The sequence below is a fragment of the Harmonia axyridis genome, chromosome 1 (assembly GCF_914767665.1).
Source record: "Harmonia axyridis chromosome 1, icHarAxyr1.1, whole genome shotgun sequence".
NCBI lineage: Eukaryota > Metazoa > Arthropoda > Insecta > Coleoptera > Coccinellidae > Harmonia > Harmonia axyridis.
In genome coordinates, this window is record NC_059501.1 from 69222856 (window position 1) to 69249790 (window position 26935).

At 35.3% G+C, this 26935-nt stretch overlaps 2 protein-coding genes across 4 annotated transcripts in view; both read left to right on the plus strand.

Annotated features, from left to right (window-relative positions):
• LOC123671033 (ras-related and estrogen-regulated growth inhibitor) overlaps positions 1-11448 on the plus strand; it is a 122668-nt gene extending 111220 nt beyond the window's left edge. For all 3 annotated transcript variants that reach the window (XM_045604675.1, XM_045604674.1, XM_045604676.1), the window contains exon 5: positions 10776-11448. In XM_045604675.1, the coding sequence (XP_045460631.1) occupies positions 10776-11225 (450 nt within the window). In that variant the 3' untranslated portion in view covers positions 11226-11448. The remainder of the gene's footprint in view (positions 1-10775) is intronic.
• A 7659-nt stretch (positions 11449-19107) lies between these two features.
• Positions 19108-26674, plus strand: LOC123671035 (moesin/ezrin/radixin homolog 1-like). The gene is made up of 6 exons (XM_045604678.1): positions 19108-19383; positions 19446-19714; positions 22417-22647; positions 23101-23361; positions 25790-26150; positions 26205-26674. Exons 1-6 carry the CDS (start codon positions 19201-19203, stop codon positions 26367-26369), a joined length of 1470 nt encoding a protein of 489 aa, XP_045460634.1. The 5' UTR covers positions 19108-19200; the 3' UTR covers positions 26370-26674.
• Positions 26675-26935: the final 261 nt, after the last annotated feature.

Below are 26935 nucleotides of genomic sequence, written 5' to 3' on the forward strand. Positions count from 1 at the left end.
AAAGTCCGCAAACGCTTTGTTTTGCAGATATAGGGTGATTCTTGTAGTACTATTTTTTTGTAATGATTATAACAATTTATCGAATCTTTATCAATCTTCACTACAGATCGGGTAAATAAGTACCAAAACTTATAATTAATTTATTCATCCCAGCTCATTGACTGGATCTTTGGAATAATTTGGATTACTGGAGAACTGTTTGAATTGTTTTCTCGAAATCAGTAGCAGATACGACAGAACCAAAAAGTGTAGTACTGGACCAAAGTTTCTTTTTACATTTTTCTAAACTACCATTGGTCCACCAAAAAAGTTCTAGAGGAAAGAAGGGGACACTGTTCCAGAAAAAAGATCACCCTGTCGATTTGTATTCAGAATTAGCATTACATGATGAAAACTTCAAATTGAAATATCTATGCCAAATTTAAGTTGAATATATATTGTGGATGAAAAGTGCTATGAGAAGAAAAAACAATTTTAACAACCTGTATCTCGAAAAAAAAACGTATGTTCATAGGACTATTTTTTTAAAGGATTTGAGGAATATGTCATTTTTGTTTGTACCTCTAATATTCACAGTTATTCCTGTCAACAAAGTATTACAGACTGACTTGAGAAAATATTCAACCTCTGAATTACGATGCTGAATGCTTTTATGTTGATTTATCGTTCCACAGAATCAGAAGATTCCGGGCTTTATAGCCATAGTCTGATCGGTTTTTCACCTGAATTCTCTCTGATTCTCTGATTGTTCTCGTCCAGATACGGTATTTAAAATTTCTTCATTAAGTGAAGTGATGGGTTTAGTTTTAGAACGATCTAATCCTTGTGACTCGGCACTATGAACAATTAACTTCTCTTCTGTCCTGTGGATGTTATTGTATTCCTTGTACCGTTTCGAATTTTTTCCGACACTGTATCATTACAGTCCATTCTCAAATTTCGAAAATACACAGGGTGCACCAAAAAAGTGTAAATGACCGAACATTTTTTCTTCTTTATGGAACACCTTGTTCTTCATTGAAATTTCAGATTAATTTATAACTTCTAAAAATATTTCCGATTCTGTCAGTTTCCAAAGAATTGAAGAGCAAGTCAAAGTTCTCCTCAGAAGTTTATATAGCTTCCTCTCATTCATGAAGTCTAGTCTTTGATGCTTGTTTGATTTCTTTCGAACTATAACCATTACTTAAACATTCATCCTGAATGTAGTGTTTTGATTACCCCGTTTTGACAACGACTATTAGTGTCCTTATGCAGATATCTGTAGAGGAGAAGGTGTGAATCTGGAATAAGTGTTACCCTTTATCAAAGTACAGCTAGACTTGCGAATGTTTGCAATCTATATAGGTGAAGACATATGACACGCTCACTTTGTGTTTGATTTCATTGATTTCATTCCATCGTATGTATTTATGAGAATCAGCAATTCCGACAATGAAGCGAATATGTGACCTCCTACTTTTTATTTGAATATTTCCCTTCTATTCTTCATGATGATGCCAATCTATAAGAACCAAAGTATAAGATATCGCTGCGTTTGTCCAGATTTTTGCTATCTTAGGCTAGGTCTTACCTCATACATTGATGATCAGGTTGATGAGTTTGCTTGCTGGTAATATGGATTACTAGTATTCCTGTATTTTCTTATATTGTTACTTTCAGCCAAATTTATTTTGGTTTCCATCCGACTGAGGCTCAGGCTGCGTGCTTCCTTATTGATAGTGATCTGCTCTCAATTATACAATCTGCCAAAAGCCACAACCAACATATAAATCCAAAAAAATCGAGCCTTAGCTATTTTGGTAGTTAATTTGCTATTTCTAAGGCCAATATACCAACTATTAGTATTATTGGTACTGTTTTGCAGCCTCAGGAAGTAGTTAGAAACCTCGGTTTAAGTGTCGATAGCATACTAAAATTTTCAAGTCATGTATCTGGCTGTGTTCAGAGAGCATACATGTCTCTGAGACTTTTGTATAATGTTCGTCACTTTTTGAACAGAGATTTGAGAGGGATGCTATGCAATCAACTCCTTTTGTCGTGTTTTGACTATTGTGATGTGGTTTATGGCCCTTTTCTGGATAAGTTCGATGCATCTCGAATTCAATCTGTGTAGAACCGGTGTTGCCGTTTAGTTCTTGATTTGAGAAGGTCTGTTCCTACTTCAAGCTACATCAATAATTTAAGATGGCTTGATATGAATAACCGTAGGAAGGTCACTTCAAGTGCTTTGTGCATAAACTAATAACATTCAAACAACCTTCTTACTTATACAACAAAATGAATTTTAGATATAACTCACATTCAGTGAATATCAGAGAACGGTCATTTATCGGTATCCCTCGTCATCACACCGCAGAATTTGAGAGTTCATTTTCCTACCAGGCACCTCACATTTATAATTGTATCGATGATAGCATCAAAGTCAGATCAATGGATGGCTTTCAGGTTGATGTAAAAGACTCGATTTTACTCCGCCAAGTTTCTGCATCCCAGTAGAACATTCGCTAAGTGTGTTTGTTCCTTTTGAATGTGTTTAATTTTTTTTTTCTGATAAGTAAAAGTGTAAGAGTAGCTTGTTGCTAAACTTTCACCTAAGAAAGACGATTTATTATTATTATTACTTACAATTTTTCCTTATTTTTATTCTAATCAATGGGGGTTCTGTCCCCAATAACCGCCCTGTCGTTACTTCTATGCACAGGGATAAATGTTTTTAACAGTATCTCATATTAATGTCTCTTCTCATCTTGATTACTCAAAATAGTGATGATTATCCTGAATAACGTTTTGTATTATTTAGGAATGGAGAACAAATGAGAATGTTCAGGTGCCTTTAGCGTCTAAAAAGCCTACAAAAAACGTTTCTCTTTTGAAATTTTTGTTCGGAATGACTTAGACTATAACATATAAAAAATTCAGCCAACTTTTCGTAATAAAGTGTGCGGTTAGCTTTAAAATTTTTTCATTATGAGGAATGGAGATTATAGTGTTGCAAGACCAAAAACTATATACGTGGAGTGCTGACTTTTTAGGAGCGTAGAACAAGGAAGCTACAATAATTGGCCGAGCTTTTTCAATATTTCACCGATATTTCTCAGATTTTCAAACCATTTCATTATTGTTTTGATGCTGGGAACATCCCCATGTGAACTCTTTTCAATCTTCGACAAAAATGTCGCTTTACTGTTACTGTTTTAATCGAATAACTATTGCCAACGAACACAAAAATCCTATGTTGATGATAAATATGAAAATTTGGACAGACCTTGAACGAATCTTGAAGAATCGAAGGAAATCTCAACCTGTAGCTCCATAATTGAATGTATTCAACAAGTTCTCTGAAAAGGAACATTGGTTCTTAAACTCAATTGATATCAATCAATTTAAATCCTCCCTTGGGGGAAACCTTAACGTATAATGCTTGTTGCATGAATGAGAAACATCGATTAGTCGAAAGAAGTTCCATTGTAACGAAGATAATATTGACGATATTTGAATGGCCGCTTTAGCCTCGTTTCCATTATTATCGCAAAATAACATGTTTTCATTTATCGAATTTCTTATAAGGGTACACATTCTCAATAACTGAACCCTATTGAATTTGGATTGAGGTTTCGTATTCAACATAATGACATACGAAATAAATAGATTTTATTCGTTTTATTTGGAGACGTCACAGATCATTGTATTCAAAGCCTTGTTTATCCAGCTTTTAAATTCGAAGGCAATTTGGTGGAATTTTCTATAATTATCATTATAACTTCGAAAATAAGTATTTTCAGGGTTTTCCACTAAGAGGTTTCATTTTGAATAGCCGGCTATCTGGGTAGCTATCACCCCTGAAGCTGCCGTCTCTTGACATTTAATAAATAAAACTACGTCATTATTAGTGAAGGAACGTTACACGATTCAACAAATTATTGAAATTGTTAAAATTTACAGTTCGATAACCTGAAGCACTTTTTGTCGTGAAGCACCTTCCTAGCCGGCAATAGTGAAACTGGTGGAAATATTTCAGCTTTTGGGGCAGTGATGAGGATAATTGAAACCGTGTGCAACTGAGAATATTTCTGCTGTAAACAGTAATGTTGATAAAAACCTATGTTTGTCCATTCCTCGTCAATCTTGGGTATATTAGGCTGTGGTTCATGATATTCTATGATTGGAATTTAAAGTTACGGAGGGAGGAATTGATATTCAAAAAGACAGCACTACGTGCCACATAATCTACGAAATAATAGCAATTTTGCGGGAACGATTTCCTGGGCTTGTTATTTCTCGAAAATGTGATCACAATTGCGAACCGGATCTTGTGATTTATCATCTTTCGACTTTTTTCCTCCGCTACACGTCGTTCGGTCAAGCAGTTGAATATAATCAAGTAGCACTTTCCGCACTTGTTAGATTAGATAGATTTAATTAAGGAGGTTTCGTTTCACTGTGACCTAATGGTCCATTGTGCCCCCCATCAGAGCTATTCTCTCCATAACGTGATCTACAGCTCGCCTTCCAGTTCCAGAGTTTTGATGAACTCCAATATCTGGGATGGCTTCAAGGAGGCTAATTCCTCACTTCTATAAGTTTCATGTCCAAGACAGGTTTTGAGTTGGCTAGTGATGGCGAGGCATTCCGTCACCAGGTGATCCGGAGTTTCTTCCTCCTCTCCACAGAATCTGCACTCGTTTTCTGTTAGACCCATTCTCATGAGGTGTTTCCTAAGACGCCAATGCTCTGTGAGAAATCCAGTGAGGAGGTGTAGCATATTCTTACTAGGATCCAGATACCTCTTGGAGCTTGTAGGGTCATAGTTTCGCAGAAACTTCTTGGAGTGATACAAACCATAGTTTTTCTCTTTCGGTTACCTACTTTTCCTGAAACTCTTTCTTGTAGGTACATTTGTCTACACCACAGAAAGGTTCCGGACCGATGAAAGGCGTTTGTGCTCCTTTTATGGCAAGTGTGTTGGTCTCCTCATTCCCTCCGATTTCCGAGAGGCTAGGAACCCAGACTAAAAAGACCCTGTCATTCTTACCCATTTCATTTAGTTTTTTTCGGCAGTCTGATACCATCTTAGAATCGATGATATTGAGCTCAGTGCTTTAATTGCCGCCTGACTATCGGAATGTATCGCTATGTCACATCTTTCTATTTCAAGTATCTCTGCCTGAAAGACACTTAGACAGTGGCCAAGCGATATTGAGGATTTGGTACCAGCCTCGAATACTCCACCGCCAGTCCCCGTCGTGGTTTTGGAACCATCTGTATACCATTTGATGGTATTCCTTTTAAGAACTCAGATTGTGTATTCCTTTTCCCAATCCTCTTTTCTACTTAGTATCGTAATGAATGTTTTTTCGATGCTAATTTTCTTTATCATCCCATCACTGGGAAGGTTCGCTGATGGTATATAATTAGTCAAGGAGGACCAGGCTCTCCTATTCCTAATTTTCCGCACTTGTTAGGAAAATAACTATTTTCGATAGGAACGATCCTGAATCTCTTGAAAAATGAATTAAATTAAATTGAATTTTCAAATTTATAATTAACTGGTCTGACATAAAAGTTTGTATGGACCACGGGCATTAAGGAATAATGATGACCTCGGGTGATTTACAAATCCATAGGTTTGCAAGTTGTTGTCCTCGGGATATAAGTAAGTATCTGGATACATAAATAATTATTCCATTATTTTCAATTTGGATGCATATCTGATTAGATCTATTTTCAAAATAATTATACTCGAATTAGGTTCATAATTATCAGATATGATACTGATTTATAACATAAAAATTAATTCTGGTTGAATATACTTGATATAAACCTTTGAGAGCGATAATTTTGCAGGAGCAATACAAAATGTTTACGATACAGATTGCAATTCTATTTTCCACTTTTTCCTTCATTTGAATATTCAACGTGATTTTTAATGCAAGATTCCCAAAAGGAAGTTCATAAGTAAAAAAGCGATTAAAAAATTCATTTGTCATTTGTCGAAAGTATGAAAATATTGTTACAGTCCATAGACTTTTGTAAAATGAGTGATTAAAAGAGGTTATGGTTCAATTTATCAACCCTTATATTGCGAAATAAGGTGGGTGCACCTAAAAAGGGGCCAAATAAGTCACCAAAATCTTCGGTTCTTTTATTACGTTTTTTTTTTGATATTCTAATTTCTCCAAATGCAGAACAAGGTATTATTATTTGAACTGGGGTCGTTTTGGTTCGGTAAGCCTTCCGGGAACTGCGACCATGCAGATCTTTTGTTCTCTACCCTACTCATTCATAGAAACCCAAGGAGGTCGTCTATGACGTTACTAAAACTGACAACCTCCTTATGGGCCTTGGCCGTTACCTCTCTGGTACCGTCTTACCCATGTGGATGGTTCTTAGGCCAGCCAGCTCCGGACACTTGCATACCAAGTATTCAGCTGTTTCTACTTCCGATCCACAGAGCCTGCAAATCTCGTCTGTTGACTTTGCCATACGGTACAAATGATGTTTGTACCGACAGTGCCCCGTCAGCAGTCCCACCATCACCCGAAGCTCTGCTCGCGGCAGCTTCAGGAGCTTTTTGGCGTAGGTAGGTGAAATCGTCACGAATTTCTTTGCCTGAACAAGTCCAGTGGATTGTCCTGCTGTTCAACTCCCATAGCTGGACCGCAGCTTTATATTGGTATTTTCCTAGCCCACAGAAAGGCTCAGGTCCAGCAGGTGTTAACCTTGATGCACTTTTTGCAAGTTCATCAGCTTTTTCATTTCCTTCAACCCCACAGTGCCCTGGTACCCATAGTAGAGTCACCTTATCTCCTCTGGCCAGTTGCTTTATGATGTTACGGCACTCCCAAGTGAGCAGAGACCCCTGGCAACACTATTAGCAGAACAAGGTAAAATGGACCTTGTTTTGCAGCTTGTTGTTCCAAAAAGTGTTGCACCTTTCGAAAGGTACGGCGTTTTAAAAAGACATGATCAGTTAGTCATGACCGAAATCCTTTTATGTCATGAAATTTTCAAAAAGATGAAAATGTACATAATAAGTGCAATTCATTTTTTAATCTTTAGAAGCAGCATTTGCCATGTTTGTTTTTTGCGAATACTTGATATGATTGAAACACTGATTTAAAAAGTGTAATACCTAGAAAGGTTCGAAGAGTGAGACTAAAAAAATACTGATTAGTAACATTTTGTGATTATTTTAACTGGAATTGATGGAAATCAGCGCAAGAATACATTTTGATGAATTTATAAATAGCAAATAAATAGGATATACATATCTTTTATACATTTTCTAAGACTTGACAAGGGCGACAACACTGATTAGTATGAATTTCCGTTTTATTATTCGAAAGCCACAAACTCAATAGTAGATTATAGTCATTACTTCCTAAAGATATGGTTTTTCTGGAATACAACGTCTTGAATCTTGCAGTTCGATTAGGGACCTTATTCAGAGATTTTATTCCTAATAAGCACAGATTCCAGATTTTTTTTTTTAAGGTACTGGCCATTGGGCTATATTTCCTTTTCGAATAGAAACTGTTTATTTGGTCAGGATGTTTTACACATTGACAATATTCTCAAAATCGATTTATGAGGATTTCAAAAAACCCAGCCCTTAGCAGAAGCGACTACCTTATGACATGGATTTCTGTTTTTTTTTAATTTCTATTGAGTCGTGAGTGATTTTTTCTCAAACCAATTTCTTAGCTGTTCAAACAACAATAAGGTGTCTCACAAAACCTCCATAATAAAATAAGCCGTCTTTCAAAAAAATTATTAATATTAATGAAAATATACTATTTGGGATTATACACTGCGCAAAAAAAACGCACATGATGGAAATCTCAAATTTATTCTACAACTGAAGGTGTTCTCAATGATAATTATTTTTATCAGAATTATGCATGCATATCTTATCCACTTTCAAAGTTTTTCTTCAATACAGATGTTTTTCCCCAGCAGGGATAAAAAAAGATGAGATATCAGATTTCTCGATCAATTCTAGTGATCAATAGTTTTCCTTTCGTTTGATTTTCTACACTCGATCGCTATGCAACGCGAAACACGCGTTGACCCAAGAGGAATGTGCCCAAGCGGTAGTTTTGCGAGAAGAAGGGTGGACATACACAAGAATTGCAGAAAGGTTTGGAGTTTCCCATACAGGTGTGTCCAGAATGTTGCAGCGATTCAGGGAGACAGGTATGAATGTCCGAAGACCAGGACAGGGTAGACCACGGGTAACAACTGCCATTCAAGAACGTTACTTGAGAGTTTCTTCGTTGAGACAACGGTTTGCAACCGCTCGCCTCCTTCAATGGATATGGACGATAATGCCAGACCCCATCGTGCGCGCATCGTTCAGGGGTACCTTGAAGAGGTTGAAGTCTCTCGAATGGAATGGCCAGCAAGAACTCCCGATTGAGCAGGTTTGGGATAACCTCAATAGAAGGCTGAGAAGTTCAGAAAATCATCCAGCTACTCTTAATGACTTATGAATCCAACTCAGAGAAATCTGGGAAGGATTAGATCAGAACATTTAAAGATCACTCATTTTGAGTATGAACCGTCGTTGCAGAGCTGTAATTAACGCAAGGGGTGGAAATACCAAGTATTGAATCACTTATCAGCATTCTAGTATTTTGAAAATTGTTTATTTCTCTTCTTTCACATAAGATTCGGTGAAATCCTGAATTTTTTTTCCATTTAATGTGTCTTGTTTCGTTCAAAACCTTGCCGAGAGAACATAAAAATAAGTTATAAAGTCAATGTAGAGTTAACTCTCATTAAAATTGAGATTTTCAGAATGTGCGTTAATTTTTTTGCGCAGTGTATTTCTCAAATATAATTTCGTTCAAACGTCAATCCTCGCTGACACCGAAACTTCTGCTTTGGCAAGTATACTCCGTGATGACCTCCCATTTCATGGCAAATATTTTACTTCAAATGGTCCAGGGAAGTTGGTTTACTAATGTAAACTCCAGATATATGGATACCTTACAAATAAAAGTCCATAGGAGTCAAATCAGGGCTGCAAGGGGACCAATGAATGTCACCTCTCTTGGCGATAAATTTGAAGCTTGGCGCATCATTCAAGTGACGAAATCCTCGAATATTGGAAAAATTCATTTGCACTATAGTCGCAGAATTCGCTTACTTACAACGCGTGCCCAATCTACTTCCGAGAAACGCTCCATAGAGACTAAATTCTCAGGCCAGGCTTCTGATTGATACCACTTCGAATTTTTGCGTTCACGCAGTAAGCTTAACAAACATTATCTGTCTCTTGATACAGCTTGACCTTCACAACTCTGAAATTTTTAGGACATACAATTTCAAGATTTTATGTATTATTCGTGTATAGTTCTGCCTCCATGGATCAATGCATTAAAGCAATTCTTTTATTATCAAAAACAAAAGTTCATCATCGATGAAAATAAATTGAATACAAATCATATTTGCTGTATCTGATCAGATGCAATCAATTCGAGATAAAATAATTGATTGATTTCGATATCGTTTGAAATTGATATCAGCCTAAGAGCTAGCGGTTCTTTTGACTATCTTATTTTCTACATATTTAGAAAATTAATGTTTCGTTATCGATGGATTCTTGTTCTGAAAGTCATCTCGCGGTTGCGTCGTCAACATTCAAATAAATATTCGAAAACGTCGAAAATGTCACAAAAAAATCTGTAATCCACTTGCAGAAGCCACAATTTGAATTTGTTACTATTCACATATGTTTGAGTGTAAATACCTAATATTTGCAACCCATTTTGGAGGTTGTAAGTAAGTGGGTATTTGTGAGAACACAGTAAAGTTTTCAAAGAATCAAAGAATGATAATTCTTAACCCACCTGCCACAAAGCAGGAGTAATAATAATTTTCATAATTGAAAAGGTATACGACAGCCTTTTCTACTGCGATAGAAATCAATGAATTCAGGAATCTAATTCATTACTTTTCAAAGTGTAAGGCACGTCCTTCTTGTGCAAGGTCTATAGAATACTGCACAAGTTTTCTCATAACTTAAAGTTAAAGAGTGGTGGTAACGCGTCATCCGGTATCCATTTCGCCGTTGGCCTATAGGTCTATATATTAGACAGGTTGCCTCGTAACTTTCAACCAATCAGCGTCAACCATTCGTGCGTCACCCGGTATCCCCATTCAAGTTGAAAGTGAGGACGCAACCTGTGTAATCTGTGGTCCTTGTCTCTAGTGTTCGTTATGGGACACCGTAATAATGCCTTCAACAGTTTCATGAAATTAGATTAGTACTATTATTTTCAATTCATATCCCATAAAATTTATATGTAACTCAACAGAAAATTATGAATCAACGGAGCATTGTGGTAGTTTGTGATATGTGGTAAAGATATATTTGGATGTATATGTGGAAGAACAAGTCGGAAGAATGAGCTCCAGGGTTTTGCTACGATCGTATTGAATTCATATGAAGGTATGCAGTCGACATATCGTCTGATTATGGTATGCAATATTTCCATGGGTTTGATAATGAAACCATTGACTTCCAAAAACTCAACAGCCAGAAAGTCAAGGTTTTCTACGGATGTTCAACAGCTTGTATCTTTCCAACCAACCCGAATCGAAAAAAATGGTTGAGGGTTTCTTTCGGCCTCAGGAATCTTCTTTTGAAAAATATGTACAAGTCAAGACTCACCCTGTATTATTCTCAAGTTCTCAGATGATGATTTTCTGCCTTATTATTATATCTGAACTATCTGAGACGTTGAATCAATCTTACTTTTTCACAGGTATGGTCAGTATTCAGAGACGTCTGCCGGTTTTGGAGAGTTCATAACAAAAATCCGAGTAGACTGCGTAGAGCTGCCAGCGACAAAGATGCAACCTCCCCAGACCACTTAAGATACTTCCCACACACAGTTTCCCCAAGTAGCATCCTGCCAAACTTCTGCCGATCGGGGATTCTAGGTAGAAGATGGACGGAAGGAGAATTAGAAGAAGGCGATGAATCCAGAGAAAAAAGTATGGAGGATTCAGCTTCAAGCCCATCCGACAGTGCCCCCTTCAGGGAAAGAGCATCTACAGATGGCCATCTGCACCAGATCAAGTGCAAACCTTGGAAATGGAGACATCCAACAGCTAACTCAAACAGCTCTTCCAGTAGTTCTGGAGAGTTGTATTCGAGTAGAAACGATAGGAGAATGAGTATATCTATGAGAGGAAATAATGCTAGTTATTGAGAGATTGTTCTGTAGTTGAATCGGTTTGGTCCACTACCCTCTAATGATGTACCTATATTTCAATTCCTAATTTGTGTAATCGTTACTGAGAATTGTTGAGAGTAACAAACGAAATCTTGTGTATTCTGATGGAAATGATTTTATACAAGACAATAAAAAACTAAGCTTAATCCAAAGACCATTTTATCACTGTGATTTTATCGAATATATCTTTATATTATAATATGATGTATACTATTATATCTCAAATATGTACTAATAATCGAGTCGTGAGCTTTTTTGAATGTTTATTAAATGTTGGTGTGTGGTTGTTTCTCATGAAAAATATTACTTTTGGATATACCAATAAATACTCTAACCATATTAGGTTGGAGCTTGTCATGGGATAGAGCAGTCCATTACAGTTTTTTGTGTCATTTGGACTTGAATAACTAGTGGATATTATTCTGAATTGAATTATGATTTTGATCAAAGCCGTCACAAATTTTTTATGAGTACTTAACGGAATGATAAGTGAAAATTAAGCCGTAACTAATATGAATACAAATAAGATTATTCACTCAATTATATAAGCTATTAGTTCTATTGCTGGGTGATATAGAAATCCATTATTGCCAGTACTATAGTTTATCTACGACTAATTTGATTTTCAATGAACAATTTCATTCAACAATTACATCGAAATTTACATCTTATCTTATAAATGTATGTATTCTCCACTTCAGTCCGAGAAATAGAATAGCAAAATATTATCGAAAAATAAGCTTGCATTATTTTGATGATATTTTGATTCGTTGAAAGCTACCTAAATTTTATTAAAAATGTATTATGATGTTTCAGCCATTAAGATAGATGTTTTATTAGTTGTACATTTATCATATGTGAAAGCATTATAGACTTGAATACCTTAATATCTAATAAATAATATAAAAATGGCTGACACCTGCTTTTGATAATGACTGAAAATACAAAAGAAAAAGAAGAAGTACAATTTCAAGTGTGTAATATCATACGATATTATTTATCTATCTGGTTAATGTATCAGCAAAAATGCCATCAACATGACCATTGTCAAACAGAAGACTTCCACGCTATTACGTAGGAATCATAATCATCGAAAGTAACCCAAAGAGACTGCATGTCATCGAGGAAGAGTAGCGATAAACCGGTTTCACCCTTGTTAGGGATCATCAGTAACGAATAACTCTGCTTGCTATTTCGTTTATTCGTCATCTCGGGTTGAGTTATGCAGTACTGATGATCCCTAACAAGGGTGAAACCGGTATATCGCTACTCTCCTTCGATGACATACAGTCTCTTCGGGTTACTTTCGATTATGATTTCTACGTAATAGCGTGGAAATCTTCTGTTTGACAATGATTATGTTGATGGCATTTTTGCTGATACGTTAACCAGATACATAATTAATATTGTATGATATTACACACTTGAAATTGTACTCTTTCTTTTGTATTTTCACCTGAATATTTGCATTGGAGAACCAAATTTGGATATCTTTGAATGTTTTTTGATCAATTTGTTTCCATGGTAAAATTAAAGTGATAAGTTTAGAAGAATCTGTGATTGGCGAAGAGGAGGGAATGAGTACTATTAAGATCTTTTTTTTATCTCAGGAAATATTTTGATCATGAAGTAAAAATAGCACAAGTGTAATATAAACATTATACATTAGTCGTAGATAAATATATTAATTATGAGAATGTACAAGTAGTACAATTTGAGAGAAGTGCTCGAAGCTAGACGCAATGATGGCTGCCATTGTGAGACGATATTTTCTTCAAGTACACTAAAGAAATTTTTTCATTGGTAATGGAGAGAATCCTACCAGAAAAAGTCCATAGGGGTTAAATTAAGATTGCGTAGTGGCCAAGAGCGTTATCCGCGACTACCGAAGATTGTGGTTCTAACAGATCGGATCAGAGTTATATGTATAACTCAGTGACGTAGCAAGGTGACCAAAGGTTCCGGTACAAAGACATCTATCTGGTCTCTATCAGAACTGATTCGATTTTATCAATTAAAAGGGGGTCAAGATAGTGAGGGCCCCGATGCTCGATGGTGCACCTAGTTCTTCAGTAGCTAAGCCAGTAGGCACGACCATTATAAGTCTGTCTCAACTAAATTTTTTTCTGGCACATTGATCTCCAGGTGAGTTAACATAGAATGGCCTAAATGCATGCCTGATTAAACTCCTATGGATTTATTTTTATGGCAGATACTTGGAATCTATCCAAAAGTTTAGGCTTCAGGAGAGTGATCTCCCTGAAATTTTTCAAGAAACTCTAGACTACACTAAAAATATTTCAGCTTAATATCAGAAACTAATCTCTATAGAGGCGATAATTCACACAATCGAATAATAAAAGGAGCAGTAGGTATTCTACACTATCCAGAATTTTATCTTTATTGTCCTCTGCCTAAATTACAAGATTTATTAATTTCCACCAATATTCATATCGTGGTGCAAACTGCATTGGACTGTTCTACTTTGAAACACCTGTTATCAGCTATCTATGTAATTGAAATATTCGTGTTTGATTGATCTACTAGGACCTAGGTATTGTAATTTCTGATATGAAGTAATGGTTTGGGGAAATACGCTTGCTAAATTATAACATTGTAACGAACTAAGTGATATAACTCGAGAGGCAAAACTGAATTTGATAGCTGTAAACTACTTTTTGAGTTTTAGTCATTCTTATTATCATTTCAACTTCGAATTCAGACTCAACATATTCAAATTGAGAATTAATTTAACATTGGTAGAATATATTTTGCCCTATCTAGGTATAAATGGTTGTTATCGATAATTATTACATCTAGGATGTTTCATAGTTAACTTAATATGCTTTCATTATGAATGCAGGATAATTTGTATAGTTTGAATTTGTGTTGTCCAAGTTTATTCGTTTATGAGATACAGGGTGTATAATGCATTTCATCGAATACCAAAGTATTCGATGAAATGCAGTCTTGAACGATTTCGTGAATTTCCATAAAAATTTTAAGGAAAATGACTGATTTTCTGATCTAGTAAATAATCAGTAGCTAACGCCCAGACTAAAATTATTATATTTTTGTTACATCTAGTAAAAAAACCTTGTGCACTATCCCTCCAGAAGATGTAATTGACAAATGCGCTTAGTTCATTTAAAAAGGTGGAATTTCTATGAAACATCTAATGTCCTAACAAATACCTAATATCGGAGTGGTAGAAAACTTGATATTAAGATCCTGGATATTTTTCATTTCCCAATGCGTGAGGAAGTTATTGTAATTTATCTGGAATCATTTACAACCCAGTCCGAATATCTGTACCAAATTTTGTTAACATCGGATTAATACAGCATGAAATATTGAAACCCCAGATTTTCGGTACTCATTGTACCAAAAATTTGAAATAACTGCTATTCTCATGGACCCAGTTACTTCTAACCCGTATATCAACTCCAATTGTCATCAACATCAGACCAGTACTTAAAATGAGATATGGAAATACCGGGAATTTCATGTTTGCGCTTGCTTAATGCGTAACATTTGCAGAATCTAATTTTGTTTGGAATAAGTTATATCATTTTATCAAAATCAGATGACAATTATTTTTAAGGCTGTAACAAGGACAGGCGGACCACAGAACGACAGACACCAATTTTTTTCAGGATGATCTGAAATGCTTTTTTCTATTGGAAGTTCCAATATCGGAAAGCGAATTATTTTTTCATCATAATGCTACCTCTACATTCGATAGACGGCAAAATTTGCCGAAATCAAATTCTTATTCTAGGTTTAATGTGTCTATATTTGATTTAGTTTAATTCCAATATGATTTCATCAAGTCTCAATTTGAAATTGGAAATGTATAATTCAGATTGAAGTTTTCCAATTTTCTATCAATGATTGAACAATGGTCATCAAATGGCTGATAATATGATAGAATAATAATGTAAATTTGTACAACATGCCTTATCGTGAATTATTTCACCTGTTCCTTTCGGTATTTATATTTGTTTCCTTGGTTGAAACGATATCTCAGTCTTATCTAATATGACTTGTGGGTTATGTTTGGAAATCTCTAGGGAGGAAAGTAAAGCTACTTCGATATATTAACTTGTTGTATTTCACAAATTATTTGAATATAATGGGCAAATATGAATGTTTCTTTCAATGTGAATTATTCGCTAAATATTATATCTGTGAAATAAGTAGATTCGATTGTTTTGTGAAGAGTAATTTGTATCAAATGAAGTGTATTCTTCTAATGGATATTTAATATTTGTACATCGATACTGATTCATAATTTCAATAAATCAACTTGTATCTATTATGTATTGATAAAAAAATTCCTCCATATGTTTCATATTCAGATTCGGGGCATTTTGTACACAATGCCTTAATTTGATTATACAATTAATCATTAATAGAAAGATTTGAAGCAGAGATAAATGCCCTCAATTCTACAGTAAACCGCTTTTATTATCTCAAGGTACAACGAACTGTGCGGATAAATAAAGTTTAACAATAATTTCACTAGATTGCTTCTTCAAGAGGTCTTTCCCCATATTTTTCACCCCATTATTTGTGCTTGATGTATGTTATTTTCGAATTTTCATGGATGGAATGAAATCAAACGATAAAATGCGATTCTGAACATTCGTGCTCAAATTCAATTCTCTCATTTCGTCCGGTCCAGACGTAAGCAGAATAATTCTCAAATCATATTAATCATATTAATGTTCAAGGCGAATTTTAACAGGGACGTGTCAATAGATCCCATCATCTAGTAGCCATCGAATGTTCCTTACCTCAGTCTTTTTTTCTCGAATTTTTGGCAAAAATACATCTTGATATTGTATAGATATTTAATGTCAGGAACAGAAGTTTAAATCCCATTAGCTTTTATAAAGAGAGTAGATGCGGTAATTTGAAAAATTTACGACATAACTTTGAGAGAAAGAGGGTACTCGTAGGCGTATTAGAAAGGATTCAGTCTAGATTATCGGAATTCTGAGTTGATACCTAGTATAACGTGATGTTTTTTTGATGGATTCGATCCCCACTTTAAATTGATGAAAGTTAATTATAAATGAAATAAAACAAAGTAATTTCCATGAATATTTCAATATTCAAGACAATTGTTTTTATTTAGGTCACATTTCGACTCCACTTCAGTCGTAATTGTCGTTATCTTCAAAATATTAATGGACACTTCCCTGTCGTTTTTTTATTCGAGACCATCCAGTGGAGAATGTTCATATAAATATTCTCATTACTGGAGAATTTGGGACCTACCTAAGACCTACCCTCCTAATTTCAATCGCTCAAAATAATATCTCGAAGAAGTGCTAATATGATGAATGGACAGAGAACACAAAAATTTCGACAAACACAATTAATTATAAAATTATAATATCTATTAACTACGTCTGATGAAAGTTATTTGATATTGAATACATTAAAAAATGGTATCTATAATATTCAACGAACGATAATGTAGATCATAACACACTCAGATGAAGCACTCGCCTGCGGCTCGTGCTGTAATTCATCAAGTGAGTTGTGACTTTTACCACAAGTTGAATACTATACTTTATCTACGATTATAACAATGAATACTAAGATACAAGCACAGAGACAGACCTTCATTAACAAACCTCAATAGTTATCTATAACAATGCTTTACAAATTTTAGTTGTAAATACTCATTTTATTCATTGAAATAGAATTAACTGTGAAGTTTGAACAACCAGTAAAAGTTTTTGCCTTTTTAGCAACATGTTCCTCTGATTGACTTTTTAGATAATTATTCATATTGATTCCATCAATATGAGGTGCGCCCTCCCCCAGGGGTTTGGTTAGGCAATACAGAGATCTCTGCCTAAGACACACCCTCTCACACCATTGTTGCACCCTGTTGCAACGCAAAGGGGTTGCGTTGCGTTTAAATCAGGCGGGCCGAAGTAGTGAGGGAGAACAATCTTATCGCCATCTGTGAGCAGACAGAGTCACTACACATCATTTATGTTGAGTGTGCCTCTTAGCATGGAGTAGGAAATCCATAGATGCGATGCTTTATATTTAGCGCTAAATTCTCTATAATATTCCCAAAAACTATCTGTAAACCATAACTTAATGTTCTTACTGCTACACCAATTTAAAATATTTGTAAAACCTTTATACAGGGTGGCCATTTGAAAACGAAACAGACGAGATTACCGACGAAATAAATTTTTTCGATAGAAATGCTCGGACAGGTCGATTTCTGTTTCGAGGGGGACAACTTAAGATGAAGGTTACGGACGCATAGCGCTTCAACCCTTGCTACTACAACCCTCACAAATTGTGAATAGGGAAGATGGGGTAAATGATACCTCATTTGAAAGGTATTTTTATACTGATTCCAGCACAGTAATTGTTTTTTCATTTTATGCATTAGTTCTCGAAATATTCTTAACTAAGTATTTGAAAATGAAGTGGTGTTTTCATGGCACTTGTAGTGTTTTGTGAAAAATCGACATTTTGAGCTTCAAAACAACCATGACTATGGCTTCCTTCCTAACTAACTAACGCATGAATATTTCGAGAACTAATGCATAAAATGCAAAAACAATTACTGTGCTGAAATCAGTATAAAAATACCTTCAAATTGAGGTATCACTCACCCCATCTTCCCTATTCAAAAATTGGGGGTGGGGGTTGTAGCAGCAAGGGTTGAAGCGCTATGCGTCCGTAACCTACATCTTAAGTTGTCCCCCTCGAAACAGAAATTGACCTGTCCGAGCATTTCTATCGAAAAACTTTATTTCGTCTGTAATCTCGTCTGTTTCGTTTTCAAATGGCCACCCTGTATTTCTTTGGGCAAGAAATTCTATATGGTAACACCAGCTTCTTGTCTTACTTCTGGAGGTGTATACCGGGAGGTTCAAAAGTCTGGAAACGGTGACTTTATTTCGCTCACAGGTGGAAAACTCTGATACTTTGTAATTTCAAGTACAAACCCATCTTTTTTATTGCAGATTCGGATTCAGCGGGAAATTTTTGATCCGAATTTGTTGAAACCAAAATATTTTCGTCCTTTTTTAGGCCCTATGCAGCGTTTTTTGTTCCCTAAGCAGAGTTGTTTGTTCAAAAATCTGGGGGCGTTTTTCAGATCAGAATGCCAGAATTCAAATTCTGTTTTCTTTGCATCTGCCTCAATTGTTTCAGAAGAATTTCGGATATCTTGGATGAATTCCAAAAAAAGACTTCTGAAGGTTTGACCCATTATTAAATTGAAATTTGCTTCTTGGAATTTATACCCTGCAATAAGTCACATTTTCTTTCCGCGAACTGATATCTGAAATCTATATATATGTAACGAATTCCTAATTAGCGGCAAAATGAAGGAGGGTTGAAATAAATGTAACATCATAACGGTTTTATGACCTGAACCTAAAGGGATCGCATTATATATTTCTCATTATTCTTTTTATTTGTTATTGGTCGTTTAGCATTTGTGGCGTCTGCATTATCAGCACAATCATAAATCATAGTTGTTTTTCACTTCTCATATTTTCTTTCGTTATGTTTTATACGAACTAATTCAGAATATCCGTCTATGACCTATCAGCAGAACAAATCAAAGAATAGTCTGAAAGAGCTTAATCACACCCTGCACCTGTGGCACCAAGCGCGCGCTTATTGCGCCTGTATGGTGATCCGCCACTGCACGTTAGATGAGTCACTTCTAATATAAGTTTTATGCAATTAATATTCTTTTTTGCTCCAAAAGTGAATGCATTTTTGAAGTACTCATTTGATTCTATTCACTTATATCTCTATTATCTCCGTTCGATATTGAAAAACACAAATAATTATCGATAACACTCTGCTCGAACAGACAGTTGTGATTGAATGGTACAGCTTTAAGTTGAGAATAAAATTACGAAAAAGTTTTTCTTCACCAGAAATATTCTAGATGAAGGTGGTTTTGAACTCGATTTTGGCGGACACGAGTTTAGATGCTCCGCCAAAATCATTATTTAGTGACATATATTCCAGAGTCTGCAGCAGTTTAGATCTCAAAGAAACATGGTATTTCGGCTTATATTACAAAGCTGAACGTTCGAATAATTCAATATGGCTGGAAACTTCGAAGAAGGTGAGAAAAACCATCACATTCTAATAAAATAGAAAAAAAGCTAAAATCCTATGTACCTATAGGCTTTGAAGAAGATACCTGCGGCAACGAAAAACTTGAGCTTCAAAATAAGATACTACCCAGAGGATGTGTGTCAAGAACTATTCGAAAATATAACTGTGCAAATTTTTTATTTGGAAATGAAAAAAGCCATCACACTGGGCGATATCTACTGTCCCGCCCATACCGCTGCTTTGTTGGCTTCATATTCATTGCAAGTTGAATTTGGAAATTACAATGAAAATAGATTCAACAGATATCTAATGAATCATCATAATTTTTTGCCGCATAGGTGAGTTTTTTGAAGAACAATTCCAATCATTTATCATTTATTCCGATTCCACCTTACTGCCATTTTTACACAGGCATCTCTGATACACTGCAACCAAGTTCGAAATCAACATGATGCATTGAATCTATAGCAATCAAACCAGCTTTCAACCAATGATAAGACGTTCTCACTTAAGGATTTTTCAGGATTTCATTTTTGAATTAGAGAAATGATAGATAAGAGTTTTTGTGACGTACCATGGGGGAAGTCTTGGATTTCCTGTTCAAATAAATAATACATTATCGAACCAAGGGACTTCCCCTGTGGTACGTCACAAAAACTCTTATAGGCATACCTACTGAACGCATCATCGGCATATAATCTAAAATAAGATAAAGCCGATATCTATCATTTCTCTAATTCAGAAATGGAATGCTGAAAATTTGATTTGGAATAACGAATTTTCTTGATCGGTACACAGTGAAAAACTTCATTAATAGATAAACATGGGAATCAAGGCCTTGTAGCTCAATGGGAAATTCATTTCCTTACGTAATTTTTCCACTCTAAATGTGATTTGATATGTTGATTTATATTAATAATATGTAATTTTTTTCCGACAAATGCGCAGTCATACAAAGATCGGGGTAGATCAAACGTGTAAGGTCTAAACTCTTTCCTAGCAGATTAGCTAAGGAAAAACGTACGGAGTATTAACGCCAATGCATCTGCCCTCCTACATATGAGGGAAAGCCACCACGTGCCATTCTGTCAATATTTTCCAGAGGAACAAAAATACTTTAGTATTTCACAGAATTAGTTTTGCCTATTTTGTAATAATTTTTGTATCATTCTCTTATGCATATTTTGGAATTACATCAGTACGGATAATATATGATCAATTCTTTTGCGAAAAACTAAAAGTTAACAAAAAAACTTTTTTTTCATTCTCGAATTCACAATCTACTACAATGTACATGGGCGTACAACATTTCTTCCGCTTTTTTTTCAGAAATTAGAGACATTATTGGAAAAAACTCGTTATAAATTTATAATTCAAAGAACTGTCCATCGTTGGCCACTACTCCCATTTCTCGGGCAGCGTACGAATCCCGCTTTGAAAAAACTGGTCATCTTTCAAAGCGATCTACGAATCGATCCAATTTTCACGTCTCATAAGACCAGAAGTGTTTTTCAGCCAGGCCGTGTGCCATTGATCAAAACAAGTGATAGTTCGAGGGAGCAATGTTGAGAGAATACTTCGGGTGGGGCAGGATTCCCATTGACCACTTATGGTCGGGCATTGTCATGCTGTAAAATCAATTTATCAAGTCCCTCGTTGTATTGCGGCCGTTTGTCTTTCAATGCTCAGCTCAAACGCATTAATTGGGTTCGATAACGATTGCCTGTGATTGTTTCAGTCTTTTTTTACAACTCATAATACACTAAGCCAAGCTGGTCCCACCAAATACTAGCATGTCCTTGCAACCGTGAATATTCTGTTTGGTCGTCAACGTGGAAGCATGGCCGGGATATTCTTATGATTTTCTGAGCTTGGGATTATCGTAATGAACCTTTTTTCGGGCTCCAGACACAATGTGATGCAGAAATTCCTTTCGTCTTTGCCTTGCAAGCAGCTGTTCACAAGCAAACAAACGCCGTTCAACATCTCTCGGCTTCAACTCGTACGGCACCCAATATCCTTGTTTCTGAAACATTTCCATGACTTTCGAGCATTTTGAAATGGCTTGTTGTGTCACTTCCAATGATACTGCCAGTTATTGTTGTTTGCTGGTCTTCGAAGTCATAATCATCGTTTTTGAAGCGTTGAAATCACTCTCGGCATGTTCTTTCAATATTAGCGGTCCCACCATATGTATTTGCGAGCATTCGATGAGCCCCTCAGCGCAGATTTCTTCATATTAAAGCAGAAAATTTAAAACCTCCCACAAATGACGAGTATTTTGCTTGCAAGCTGATATGTTTTATCAAAAATAACTTTATGATGCTGACATAAATCGACTAGTATTTCGATGACGTTATGTTAACAAATACCTAAGCTTATTGTATGATAATTACGATCTATTTTCTCGAATACCACTTACCGTTACAGTCATCAATTGCAAAACAGCAGAAGAAAAGTTGTACCCCTAACAGTATTCAAAGAAATTATGTGAAAATCCCATAAGTGAAGTGAGCAGTCACGTGGTGGTGTTCCCACAAAATAGTTTGTAACCAATTGTAAAAATATTTTTACTCACAATCGGTAGGTAATCTCTATGGATTAACAACTTGGGAAGTAGTCATTTCATACTTTCCCGGTTAGCAAATGTCATTTTCAAGCTAGCAAGTGTTACTTTCCCGGCAAGCAAGTGTCACTTTCCCGGCCAGCATGTGTCACTTTCCTTACCTCCGCATATTATTGCCAACATTATTACCTATATTATCCATAATCATAGCTATTTTGTCAGATCCAATCTATGATTGAATCAACTAACTTTTTATGCTTCCTAACAACGAATTCACAAGTTGCTTACAAATAATTTGTAACATCATAATGAAAAACCTGAATATTGATGTGATAGATTGTGAGTAAAATAGTATACAAACCTTGGAGAAAATCATTCCAGCCTTGCATCTGCAGCATACCTTGGTATATGCCACATTGCTGCTCGTCTGTAAGATTACTTCCCCACTCGGTATATAATATACTATTCCATCAGGATTATGAGGCAGTACAAAGTTGATCCCTCTACATGGACCAACAGCATAGTGGAAATGTGGAAAAAATTGGCTGGAATGGATCCCGAAGACGCCATGATGGAATATCTAAAATTAGTTCAAAATCTAGATATGTATGGCGTTACTTACTTCAATATTGTGAACAAGAAAAAAACCAAACTGTTGCTGGGAGTGACCGCTCTAGGAATAAACATATATACACGAAGTGACAAGTAAGTAAAATATGAACTCAACTCAACAACGTTTAGAAATTGTTGAATTGTTCAATCAAAATCAGTACCTACTCATTTGTGAATACAGATAGAAATTCAGAGAACCCTTTATGTGGTATGATAAAACTCAACACCAGAGAGTACTCACTAATCACTCAACTTCACACTAGAATTAGAATACCTTCATCTAGTGCATTGAGACACTTGACGTATTACAATACCAAGTAAAATACTACTGCAATTGGGAGAGACAATTTTCAAACGTCCGTTTGACACAAAAATATTAATCAACATTGAAATTATTCACTCACAGGAGTCACGGGAGATTTCTCATCAATCAAATCCTCTTCCAAATTTTATTTTCTTGAATTTTTTTGAAGTTTTATTACATTATTCACAAGTGATGCTCAATAAAAGAATCTTCTCATTACCAACTGATGAAAAATGTTTCAGGTTGACACCGCAGTTGTCCTTCTCTTGGTCCGAAATAAAGCAACTAAAATTCAAAGGAAAGAAGTTCATCATTAAATTTATGGGTAGAAAAGTCCCTAGCTTTATTTTTCATACTACCGATAAAAAAATAAGCAAACAAATTCACAGTTTGAGTCTTGGAAACCGTGACCTCTACATAAGAAGAAGAAAACCCGATACTCCAGAAGTGGTTATTCTAAAAGAAAAGGCGAGAGTTTTGAGGACGCTCAGGGAGAAGAACAAGTGAGTGAAATCGAACATACTCGTAAATATTAGGTACCACTGAAAGAAATCCTTCATTTTTTTAATAGATGACATAAGTTATCTGAATCTATTTTATTATTTTATTCCGATCGGGTTCCACTAGAAGGCGTAAGAAAGATGAGATTTCGTATTACAAAAACTTTTATAACAGTTTTGTGATTAGTTGACCCTGTTTACTTTGAGCGTGGGTCAGAGATGGGCACTAGCAAAGAGAAAATACGCTTTATTCTACAGTTTTAAAGGTAAAAATGTGAATAGTGTTTATAGTCTTGATACTGTAACAGCCAATCACGCGCAATTTTGGTTTAATCGATTCTGTTCCGGTAAAGGTGCATCACGCATTGAAAGACCAATTGTTAAAAATATCGATAAAATCATGGACGTTGTCGACTCCGACCGTCATGTATGCACTATTTCGATTGTCTAAGAACTAAAGATTGCACAAAAACCGTTTGGAACCATTTGCACGAAGCTGCTCTCAAGAAGAAGCTCGATGTACAAGTTAACGCAGAAAAATCTCATGGACTGAATTTTCATCTGCGAATCGCTGCTGAATCGCAACAAAATCGACCCATTTTTTAAATGAATGGTGACTAGTGATAATAACTGGATCACTTACAACAACGTCAAGCGAAAACGGTCGTGGTTGAAACACGGTTAGCCGGCGGAAACGGTGGCCAAGCTAAAATTGAAGGCATGGAAAGTTTTTCTGTATGTTTACTGTTTGGTGGGATTGGCAAAAAATTATCTACTATGAGCTGTCCCCTACGGCCCAACAATTAACTCTGAACTGTTTTGTCAGCAATTGCAACGTCTGAAGGAAGCAATCGCCCAGAAGTGGCCAGCTTGGGCCAATAGGAGAGGTATTGTGTTCCATCAGGACAACGCCAGGCAAACATCGATAGCCTGGAGCTTCTGGACCTTGGTTGGGAGGTTCTTATGCATTCACCCTATAGTACCACCAAGTCATCTGTTTCATCTTTTCCTGTCCATGGCGAACTATTTTCCTAGTGAAAAATTAGCTTCAACAGAAGCTTGTGGAAATCGACTTTCTCAAGTTTTTGCCAATGGGACGATGGCAACAAGTTATCGAACAACATGAAGAAATGATGGATTTTTTTTACTACATCTATACATTTTTCAAATTGGACTAGATCTTATTCAAATTAAAATCTTCCAGTCCATATGAAGGGCAATTAAACTTAATATATGGATTATGAATTATATTTTGAGCTGAAAACTCTGGAAGTGATTGCAGCCCTATGCTTCAAATGTGTGAGCGCTTCATATTCGTCTCAAAATTGACCCCATAACCCTTAATCTACTTTCGGTATAGTCGAAAGCAAAATAAAATTGGCTCTATTCGGTCCCATAAATTTTATTCGGTTCTTTAAAATCACTTGTTCAATCACTAGTCTGGCTTTTATAAAGATCAAAATTTTCAGTGATGGCAAAATGCCTAATTTTTTTCTCTGGTCTTGATGTGCAGGTGCAGAAAATACTACAAAAATCTACAAATACTTTTATAACGCTTTAGATGGAATTTAATTGAACATTCCAGAAAGAAAATTCATCAGACACTCAAACAATAAAAAATATTCACAACATTTTTTTATTGTTTCTGTTTCAGTGTCTGAATGTTTTTTCTGAAATTTTTAAATGAATGCCAACTGAAAGCGAATACACTATGTCAATTTTTGAACTTTCATATTTATCACTAATGGGAAAATTTGAACAACTAATTTTTGTGGATAGGTTTTAATTTGTTATCGATTATCTCGAAAATAGTACATTTTATGAAAAAATGCAGGAAATCTTTTTTTAGTAAAACCCAGCTGATTTCAGAAATGAAATAATTTTCTGGAAAAAAGAACAGGGGTGTAGATTTTCAATTGGAGAAGGATCATTGCACCCCTATATCTGGGCCACTGGATAATTTGGGCAAGAGACACTTACCTAATTCGGAACGAAACATTACATTATCAAGACTTCAATACCCAAAAATTAAAACAATGAATGTAATAATACTGGCGTTATAATAATAATAATAATAACATATATTCATCATCAAAGTTTACAGATACATGAATTCAACAAAAAGTACTCCCTCAAATTAAACTATCGATTTATATGAGGGACTATTGACATGAATATACAAAAAATAGAGAAAACCAAGTGAAATGGTTTTCTGTGAGTAAAATACCTAAGTAAAACACCGTTTTTTCAAACTTTAACACTCTGCATCTTGAAAACAAAACATTTTAGGATATATGAATAGTGCTGTTCTATCTGACGCCAGTGACTCCAAAGTTATTGAACTAAAATCTCGACCACCCTGTTTAATAATCTTCTTCTCATGTTATCATACTGATACTTTATTATAAGTTCTTCAACTATTTTATCCTAGGGAGATGCAGACTTTGGAAATAACGAATAAAGAAAACTCCTTGCGTGACAATGAAGAGTACCATCATCATTTGCAGAAGCTTCAAGAAGACCTTGAATTCACTATTCAGAAAATACAACAAGAAATAGCTGCAAAACTCGAGGAAATGCGAAAGTTACAGGAACAAATAGAGAAGGCGAAAAAAGAGGAGGAAGAGTCAAGAATTCAACAACAAATGGATGAAAGAGAGGTACTCAAACGGAAGGCTAAATTGATACATGATGCTAGAATTCATCGAGATTTAGAAAATTTGTTCAATTGTGAAAACATTCATCTCCCAGAAATTGTTCCTGTGAGTGATAAACTACAGGAGCATTTGAAAGTAAGCACCAATATAGAGAATTTTTATGCGGTATAATACTCTTTGATATTTCAGATTCTTCAGGATCAACTCGAAAATTCGATTGAGGAAGAAGAGGAAACAGTATTTGATAGAATTTACCGAAACAATAACAGAGAAGATAAAGATAAATACAGAACACTTTCAGACATAAGAGGTGTCAATTGTGCAAGAAGAATTAAAATGTTCGATAGACTCTGATACAATTGCAATTTCTTATACTCATATTATGTGTTCAATTGAAAAATATAGTTTTTTTCTCTGAATGATACCTTCGAACTGATATTGAATTTCAGTTCGATGACATGCGGTGGCGGTGTATCATAGGTTGGAAGAAAAAAATTCCTTTATATATACATATATACTTTTCAATTAAATAATGATTTCAAGTTGAATATAATATTCAACAATATCATGTTAACTGAAAAAAAAAACAAAAAAAAAGTAATTATAATGATTATGTATTTTTAATAATACGTGATTAAACAGCAAATTATTTCTGCAAATTTTTTAGTAGTTTCGGTGAACACGTGGCAAGTTAATTGAGAAAATCTGAAGAGGTGCCAATTCAACGCATATATAATTGTGATTCTTTGTTTTTGAATCCAGTTACTGAGAATGAAATTACAAACATAGTTAATCATTTAAAATCAAATTCTTCTCCTGGCCCAGATGGAATTTCGTTGAGACTTATCAAGAGCTGCCAACCTTATATTCTGAGGCCACTTGCACATATTATTAATTTATGTTTTGAGAGGGGCATGACA

What these genes read in the sequence shown, in the direction of transcription:
- LOC123671035 (XM_045604678.1), top strand. Translation starts at nt 19,201, where the DNA reads ATGAAGGTGGTTTTGAACTCGATTTTGGCGGACACGAGTTTAGATGCT. An exon ending in GGCTGGAAACTTCGAAGAAG is followed by an intron (nt 19,384 to 19,445) that starts GTGAGAAAAACC and finishes ATGTACCTATAG; the next exon opens with GCTTTGAAGAAGATACCTGC. An exon ending in CATAATTTTTTGCCGCATAG is followed by an intron (nt 19,715 to 22,416) that starts GTGAGTTTTTTG and finishes CTATTCCATCAG; the next exon opens with GATTATGAGGCAGTACAAAG.